Source organism: Vombatus ursinus, unplaced genomic scaffold (genome assembly GCF_900497805.2).
Source record: "Vombatus ursinus unplaced genomic scaffold, bare-nosed wombat genome assembly UNPS02010639.1, whole genome shotgun sequence".
Classification (NCBI taxonomy): domain Eukaryota; kingdom Metazoa; phylum Chordata; class Mammalia; order Diprotodontia; family Vombatidae; genus Vombatus; species Vombatus ursinus.
The window spans coordinates 3,630,380-3,640,127 of NW_020950417.1; the positions used below are offsets into that span (position 1 = coordinate 3,630,380).

At 36.8% G+C, this 9,748-nt stretch overlaps 1 protein-coding gene across 4 annotated transcripts in view; it reads left to right on the top strand.

Annotated features, from left to right (window-relative positions):
• Window positions 1-630: 630 nt before the first annotated feature.
• Window positions 631-9,748, top strand: part of THBS2 (thrombospondin 2) — a 58,517-nt gene continuing 49,399 nt past the window's right edge. Inside the window, exons 1-5 of one of the 4 annotated variants that reach the window (XM_027854830.1) lie at window positions 631-985; window positions 1,776-2,061; window positions 5,629-5,703; window positions 6,409-6,965; window positions 8,627-8,711. In XM_027854830.1, coding sequence (XP_027710631.1) covers window positions 5,634-5,703; window positions 6,409-6,965; window positions 8,627-8,711 — 712 coding nt within the window. In that variant the 5' untranslated portion in view covers window positions 631-985; window positions 1,776-2,061; window positions 5,629-5,633. Of the gene's footprint in view, window positions 986-1,722; window positions 2,062-5,628; window positions 5,704-6,408; window positions 6,966-8,626; window positions 8,712-9,748 lie in introns of those variants that run through there. The other 3 variants (XM_027854831.1, XM_027854829.1, XM_027854832.1) reach the window with 3 other exon arrangements.

Consider the following 9,748-nt stretch of genomic DNA (forward strand, 5'->3'; position numbering starts at 1 on the left):
TTAAGTGACTTGTTCAAAGGCTCACTTGCAGTAGTCAAGATGGCAGTTGGATTCAGGTCTTTTGACTTTTACAATATTCCGCTGCCTCTTCTAAGTATGCCATTTAACCTGGGCAGCTGGGTAGTACAGTGGATAGAGGGCTAGGCCTGGAGTTACAGAGACCTGAATTCTCATCCAGCCTCAGACACTTACCAAGTATGTGACCTGGGGCCTTCTTCCAGGCTGTCTGCCTCAGTTTCCTCATTTGCATAATGAGGATAATAATAACGCCTGCTTCCTAGGGTTGTTGTGAGGATGAAATGAAGTAAGATAATACTGGCAAAGTGTTTCGCAAGCATTAAAGAACTGTGTAAATGCTCATGATTAGCTATTTTTATTACCTCTTTGAGCTGCTTTCGAACTACAGATTTTGTCACAAGGTAAGGAATTAAAATGATGGTGAAATCTGTAGAGAATAAAATCATCACCAATCTTATAGTTAGTCATGATTTTATCTCTTTTATTTCTTCCATCCTTTTTCTCCCTGTTTCTTCCTCTTTGGCTTCCTTAAATATACAGACCTCCCCCTGAAGCAGGACATTCCACACTCTCTCATCCTCCACCCTTTCCATTTCCTGCTGGAGACATGAAAATTGGATAGGTTGTGGCAGCAGTGGCTACCGCTGCTGCTCCTGTCTGGCTTCTGGCTCTCCATAGACCCTGCTAATCAGTGCCAGGTTTATTCAATTTGGTTCCATTGCCAAAGAAACAATAGGGTTTGAAGAAGTCTTTTCAGGAGATCACTTATCCCTCCTCAGCAAAGCATGTAAGGGCACTGCGTGCAGTTCTTCATAAAGAGCAGCCTTCCACTAACTTTTCTCGTGTCCAGATAAACACCTGCGCCTCAGCCCACACAAAGACAGCTTGGCTACCCAGGGCCAGAATGATATATCGCAGCTACGGGATGGAGGACCCAAAATATGTGCTAATGAGGTGGACGGGTCTGGTGAGTATCACATTTTCCTCTTTCTTTAAATCTACTTTCTGGAGAACACACATTTTCTAGTTGTCATGTTAATGAAAACATATGGAATCTAATTCTTTGAGCTGCCACCTACCATTATGCAAACCTGTTCAAAATGGACATTGACTCAGAATAAGAGTTTCTACAGGGAAGGAGGATGCATTTCATGAAGCCAAGACTAAATGAATAAAGAGGATTTTTAGATGAAGAACAATCATCTTTTAAAGCTGCAGTGTTTTTTCACAGTCATATATATCTTTCTGAAATAAAAACCATGCTGCAGTATCTCCCCCCTTCAAGGTACATATATATATATATATATATATATATATATGCATGCATACAAACATGCATACACACACACATATATATTGTTTAGGAAAATATCAATATTCCAAATATTACATAAAATTTCAATATTTATATACATATATTCAATAAAATCTCATTTTACCTTTACCAACTAGAGTTTTGAAATACTCTCTCACCTTTTTAATTTGAAAACGTTCATAGATTTTAGCCTAAAAGCCTTTTGCTTTAAGCACTGCATTCCTAAGTAAAAGAGGAGACTTCCAGACAATCTTGCAATCCTAGTAGTTTTATTTATAGCATTTTGTTTCCTGAGAGAAGACAGGAAAACTAAGTCACTGACTTTCCCTTTCTTTTGTCTGGCTCCTCCTCCGTCAGCAATCTGGGATCGCCTTTGGTGGAAAAAGGAGGAGGGGGGCTGGTACAGAGCCCTGAAGGGGCTGGATTTGGAATCTCCTTTCAGGTACCCCAGAGCAAATTGTCAGATCAGAAGGAGAAATTATGTCATTCTTTCAAAGGAATGAATTAAAAAGTGCTTCCTCGTGTGACTGATTGACAGAAAAGAGGATATATAAAGGAGGAAGCTGCTGCCTAAAAGTCAGTAAGAGAAACTCCATCCACAGCAGAGTGCATTCTGAACACTTAAGAAATCTTTGAGTTGGCTTTTCAAAAGGAGTCGAGCTCTCTCGTTCTTTCTGGGTTTGAATTGGAGCATCGTTTCTCATTAGAGAGTTTTTTAAAAAGACCAGGTAAGTGAAAAATTTTAATCCACAATTTCTTTGTTCTTTCATTTTTGCTGAGAATTATTATATTTAAAAGAAAAGAAAATATTGTGTAAGCAGGTAGTCTTTGCTGTGTATATCTAGCACTATGTGAGCAATTGCTATTTCTCTTGATTTAAAAAAAAATACTTTTCTACCATATCACAAGAGCCAGGGAAATTAAATATTTATTTTGAAGTTTTATTCGTAAGGCTGCTTGTTCTGAGCTGGCATGATATTTAAGAGTCTTTTGAATGGTTTTCTTCCTTCCTTCTTTCTTTTCTTATACCTGCCTGTGAACTGTGTGCATTCTTGAAGATGCCAAAATTTATATTTGTGATAAATAAATCTCAGTTGCTGAAGTTTATTTAAAGAGGAGAGGGACCATTAAGATGCAGTTAGAAATATTTGCTGCATCTTGACAATCTCATATTTCATTGAAACTTTTGCAAAACCTAGGCAAGATCACATTGCTGCTAAGTTGGAACTTGCTTAATTAATGACAAAAAGCTTTCAATATATATTTTCCCGAATGAGCAACCTCATTGAAATTCCATGAAAATGTACTATTACTCTCTTTGAATTACCCAAAGAGATTAGGAGAAATGTTAGTGTGTGCATGAACTACAACAAATAAAATGTTGAATTTGGCTGCTAGCAGACATGTAACTATTTTTTAAGTATATTCAAACGACTTTGTGTAGGGGTAAAAAATTGCATCTTAGCCAAGTTATTTTGCCTGCATTAACTATTGAAGTGCTTCTAAAATGGGGAAAATTTTCCTCTTACTTTAGGAATTTTTTTTATCACTGTTTAATATTCTGCCACAGAATACTTTGGAATTTGGATTTGCAAAATATAAATATAGACTAACAACAGGAATTACTTTAGAGTTGAGAGAACTAACTCATTATAAGACTAATGGAAATAGATATTTCACAATTCAATAACTCTAATACCTTTACTAAATGTTTTATGGTCTTTTAAATTTACAAATCTCTTTCTTCCTCACCCCCACATCCTACCTTCCTGCTGCCATGAAGTATAATTCCATTTTATGGATTTTACAATCACAATTAAATAGTTTTAATTCCATTGTGTAAAGGCACTGCCCTGAGTTAGTGGAAGACTGGGATTTTTGACTCCAGCATTGGATTCCTATTGCTCTTGTCCAGTGCTGGGCCCCTGTGGCACAGGAGGAAAGGCACTCGCTCTGGAGCTACAGGATTTGGGTTCATATCCCATGTCTGATGTGAGACTTGGGGTAAATTGCTTAATCTCCAAGGTCTTAGCTTCCTCATGTGTAAAAGGAATGGGTTGGATGAGACTGGGCCTGTGAGGTCTCTTTCGGCTCTGGAACTTACGTCCTGGGGACGGGTCACCAATACATCATGGTATTTTGGAGCCCTCAGACCTTTGCCAGAATCAGGAATCCTGCTGAGCTGAATTAGAGGCTGTGGTTTTAAATAAGGGATAAATTGAAGAACATTGAGGCGGCGTATAAATGACAGCAAACACCTGGTTGAACAACGAAAAATGTAGTAAAGACATTCCAGATGTTTTGTCTATACAGCGCCACCTAATCAGTATTTGAAAAGAATTGGCTATATGAATGAAATTTTATGATCTTCTTTTGGGTCTATAACATTGTATAGATACAGCTTTCGGCGCTGAGGTCAGAAAGGAGCCCATAAGGTCATAAAGTCCAGTCCTTTATATTCTTCTAGGATTTTAATTAAATCATTTCTCAAAAGAAATTATCTACCTTTTTGTTTATATGTCTTGAAAATGAACCTCCCCAAATATCTCAAAGTATTAATGTGAAGCCACTTTAGTATTATTAATGTTGTGACAGATTGGATTTTATGTTCTAATTTTATTTAAAATGGAATGACATTTAGAGATGTCAAGGGACTTATCCAAGGTCATGGAGAGGCAGAACTGGAATTATCTCCTGACACCCCTAATCAAGGTAATAGTTAGCAGCTAGGTGGTATAGCAAATAAAGCACTAGGCCTGGATTAAGAAAGACTTGAGTTCAAATTCAGACACTTACTAGAGATGTAATCTTGGGTAAGTCATTTAACCTCTCTTTGCCTCAGTTTTCCCAACTGTAAAATGGGTATAATAAAAGCACCTATCTCCCAGGTTTATTGTAAGAGTCAAACAAGATAATGTTTGCAAAGCACTTAGCACAGTGCTTGGTACATGGTAGACATTATGTAAATGTAATCATTGCTGTTTATTATTATTATTATTGTTATTAATAGTAGTAGTAATAGTAGTAGTAGTAATAGTAGTAGTAGTAGTAGTAGTAGTAGTAGTAGTAGTAGTAGTGGTGGTGGTGGTGGTGGTAGTGGTAGTGGTGGTTAGTACACTTTCTTTTCGAAACTACAATTGTTAGATAGATCCCAGTAGTATGAGTACTCTTTTTACTGGTTCAAGTCATTGTTCATATTTCTTCTCATGGTGTGTTATTCTTGCCAATCCTCTACCCAAGGATAGGAAACCTGCACTTTCTCCACTAGCCCTCTGTTGAGGAACTACTCAACCCCTTTTCTCTGTGTTTTCTTAATATCTCATGGATATCAACACCACAATTGGACTATCTATACGTAAATCCATTGCTCTCAATATATGGCAGATCTCCTTCCTTATTTGGTCACATATAACTTTGGTGATAATTCACTACTTTAGTCATAATTTGCTGACTGTGGGCAAGTCACCCTCTCTGGGACTCAATTTCCTCATCTATAAAATGGGGCAGTGGGACCAGGTGGCCCCCAAGGTCCCTTCCACCTCAAGATCTGTGATCTAATGATCTGATGTCATTTACGCTCTTTCCACTACACCAACTCAATATTCCCAAGAATAAAACTCACAAAGGGAAAATATAAAATTAGAGTAAGAATGATCTAAGTAAAATGTTTCCAAATTTTAAAAGTGAATCCTGCATAAATAGCAAATGATGTCATTTCTTCAACTTTTATGCCATGCCAATACCTTCTATTCAATCATGCTGAACAAAATTTGGCTGTAATCTTATCTTTAAATTACTTGCCATAACTATTTAGCCCTAGGGAAGTCTCTTTACATAGATACATTGACATTTCTCTTTAGATCACTTTGTCCAAATCTCTGTTTCACTGTTTGAAATATAGCATAGTGGGAACGCTTTGGTTTTGGAGTGTGAAGGACCTAGATATCTTTCCTGACACTTAATAACTCCATGACTTTAGGCCAGTCATTTAATCCTTCTGAGCCTTAGTTTCCAAATCTACACAATGGAAAAAATTAATTATGTTTCCTAGGCTATAGGGCTTGGGAATTGTAAAGAAAGCACTTGGAAAAAGACCTTTATAAATTCAAACTGCTAAGATTATTTTAAATAACAGCTTTCAGCTTAAATTCAAGGTTACCATAGTGCTTGTACCTGAGCTTCCCACATGACAATGTACATCTGAGTTCACTTACATATAAGTATGGTCAAGTGACTAAAGATCCCCATGCATGCTGAAAGTCAGTTTTTTTTTTTTTCTCTTGGTTTACCTATAGGTGTGATGCTACAGAAAGGCAGGATGCTCTGGTGGCTGGTCCTCTTGGCTCTCTGGGCTTTCTCCAGTGCTCAAGGTATGTGCTCACTAAACACAACAAATCTTAAGTTGTAACCCAGATAAGAATTGAGAGCTGACTCAAGCAAAAAGTGTTTTCCAAAGTACCTGGCCCAAAATAAATGTCTAACTACAATGGCAATAGTAGTAATTTTTCTATTAGTTTTAGATACTACGGATTCAATTATGGTATCACAACATTAGCTTTTCTTACCAGTAAATTTAGACAATAGCTTTAGGTTATCAATTAAAAGAAAAAACTAAGATATTTATCTCTATTGTATATAAACTGAAGTTCAACTATTGCCTCTAAACTCCTTACTGCCTTTGCCATGGGCTACAATAAAGAAAAAAAATGGGCCTTTGAAAAATGAAATAGTTTAAGTAAATAAAAGATAATTCAAAGAGCTCATTTTTTTTTGGAAAATTCAGTCCAAATTAAGGAAAGGATACAAATTTACTCTCCTCTTCTTTCTGGGTAGATCAGTTTTAGAGCAGAGTAGTTATATATAACATAGGTTTATGTCTGAGATGGAAAGAAACAGAATAGAAAAGAGAAATTAGAACTCAACTTTTTGTATGACAGTGATTTCATTAAATGGAGATAAAGTCATCATAACTGATATGCTAATTATAAAAAATGTGCAACTCTATAGATAAATTTTGCTACATGCTATTTTTTTCATTGGTTAAAGCCCTTGTTATTTGCCATTAACTTTTGCAGATGCTGATGGAGAAGATGATGCTTCCTTTGACCTATTTGAAATCAGTAACATAAACCGAAGAACACTTGGTGCCAAGCAATTCCGAGGGCCTGACCCTAATAGCCCAGCTTATCGCTTTATCAGATTTGATCACATTCCGCCAGTGAAAGCTGAGATTCTCAAGAAGATGCTGAAGATGATGAGACAAAATGAGGGATTCTTCCTCACTGCCATTCTAAAGCAGGATAAACATTCGCGGGGTACCCTCCTGGCTTTGGAGGGCCCTGGGAACTCTCAGAGGCAGTTTGAGATTATATCTAATGGCCGGGCCAATACCTTGGACCTGATTTACTATGGAGATAAGGGTCAGAATGTGATTTCTTTGGAAGATGTGGATCTTGCTGACTCCCATTGGAAAAACATCACTGTGCAGCTGACAGGGGAGACCTATAGCCTCTATGTGGGCTGTGATCTCATTGACAGCTTCATTCTGGAGGAGCCTTTCTATGAGCAGCTGAAGGCTGAGGATAGCAGAATGTATGTGGCCAAAGGCTCCATCCGAGAAAATCACTTCAGGGTATGTGTGCACTTTCTTAGGGCAAGAAATCAACTTGGATAGGGATGAAATAGGAAAATGGTGTATCTTTTAAAACATTCATTATGTTTGATGTCATCAATATGACATCTTCAGCCTGCTGTCAAGGTGAAAGAGGATATATTCCTGAGTTAGTAGGGTATAGAATCTGATACATTCCCACATTTCCATTCTAATGAATATTACCTCCTTTAATTGCACAAATATAGTCCCTGTAAAACTAATAGTAATCCTTTCAAGAGATCAAGCTACTATCAATCCCACGTATCAATTATGACTTTTTGGTTCTGAAAAATCAATCCCATTCAGGTTCTGTTTGATTCTGCAAGGTTATTTTCATCATTTTCTGAAGTCACACTTGAATACTTGATTTCTTGTTTTTGTTGTTATTGTTTTCCCTGTTTTTGAAGAGCTAGGGAGAGTAAACCGTTAGCAATCCATGTCAAGAGAAAGACTAACTTGTGAGAATTTATTTCAGTGCAGATGATTGTTCATTCAATTTGGGGTGAGTATCTTTCAAAGCATAAGTGCTCATGGCTTACAGTGGAATTTTAATGCCATTATTTTCTTCCAGTGGTTTTGCACTTGGAAATGTAAGTATGGTTAAAACTAGTTAATGATTTTAAAAAAGTTCAATGCTAATGATTTTGGTGTTATATTATTTAAAAAAATAATTTAGCTATACTTGATTAGTTGGATACAGAGTGTGATGTATAACTCACCTGTGGTTTATTATGCTACTGCAGCTTAGCATTTTGCCCCCCTAGGATGCAACCACCATGCTGCAATGAGTAATGTGAACACTGGTTTTAGCAATGGTTATCTCTGGATATATATATATATATATATGTATATATATATGTATATATACTTATATGTATATACATATATGTATATATATACATGTATACACACACACACACACACACACATATATATATATATATATATGAAACTTTTAGCATAATATAACAGCATAGCATAACACAGGAACCTACACGTTAAGGAATTTTAAAAGCAAATTCCTTGAATGACATTCTTTCAAAATTCTTTCCTATTTTCATATTAGTGCCATTCCAGGTTTTGTGTAGATGGCCTTCCTCCTCCATCTAGAAATAATTTTGTGCCTAGCTCTTGCTCTCAGATATTTACAACTAAAAACATTTTATGGTGAAATCAGAATGGCCTTGAGTTCAGTTTGGGGTGTTTTATCAGGGGCACAAAGGATACTGGGCCAACTGCAGTTGGGAAAGAGGCTTTTGCACTCCCTATTCTCCTCTATTGGCCCTCGAGCCTACTCTTTATCCCTCTTCTTGGGCCTATTTTCTCCCTAAGTCCAACAGGGCTCAGGGAGCATAATAGCATCAGGCAGTGTGGATTGCTATGTGGAAGAAGCAGCCCTTCTCCCCAAGAGAAAGTATCAACCATGCAGGTGCCTGTGGCAAAGCCCTAACTACCCCAACCTTTACAGATTTCCAAAGGTATGACCAATAATGTGATTTTACAAGGATGCACCCCAAGGATAATTATTTATCCGATGATCAAGTTCACTAGCTGTAAATCAGGAAAGAAAATCATCCTTATTTGTCCTTGATCATTTCAAAAATTCCCCCCCCCTTTGTTTTCATTTTGCTTTCTTACAGGGTTTCCTTCAAGATGTTCACTTAGTTTTTGAAACTTCTGTGGAAGATGTTCTTATCAAGAGAGGATGTGAGCGAAGCCAGACAGGTAGAGATGTTTTTCATTCCACAGTTCATATTTGATAGAATTTTTAGTTAAATGTGGCTCTGGGGAATTAATTTAAAGCTAACTTTATATACATTTTGGATAAAGTACTCATCAACTGCACATGTTGACAGCTGGAAATGATAAATTGCCAGAAGTACTAGCTTTGGATGGTTTTTGAATGGTCCAAAAGATCTTTTCCACCTTAAATTTTATCAAGCTGAATATTGCTGGTCTGTAAAGTACTTTTGAGTATATGCTGCTTGTACAACCTGGTCCTGTTAAAAGGTTAAATGAATATAATGTACACTAAGAAGCTTAAAAGGATTATTTTCATTCCTGATTTAAAATTTGTCCTTTATCATCCCTAGCCAGTGATAACATACCAAATCATGACGACTCATGTCACGTAGGGAAAGGGATAGCATGTATCCCCAATCAAAATTCAAACATGTGATCATCTAGATCAAGACACCATATCCTTATAATTTCCAAATGAAGAAAAATTTAAATCAATGCATCATAGAACCAAATTATGGGAATATACAAATTGAGTTTTCTTATGCTGTAAAATGATGGCCCTCAATAGGCCACCATCTACCAGAATACTCAAAATGAAATTCATTCAACTCATTCAATAAAAATTCATTGAGTACTTACTTTCTGCACTGCAAGGTACTAGGCTTCATACCCCTAGGTGGCTCTGTATGAAAGGCCTTAGATACTGATCCCTACTGTAGCGACCTCCAAATTTATACTCATTAATGAATAGAAGTGGCAGAGATCAATATAGGAGATATTATTTGAGGTGTTGTAGGGGTAGGATTTCAAACTCCAGTCAGATATTGTAAAATATAGGAGTGAAACTGATTTGACTCCTAAGAAAAGAGGTGAAATGAATGTTAATTGTAGTCCAGGTCTTACATTAGGGAACCATGAGGGAACTACTTGACTTCCTGGGTATGTGAACACACTGCTTAAATTCACATTTTTCTTCCTTCCTTCCTTCCTTCCTTCCTTCCTTCCTTCCTTCCTTCCTT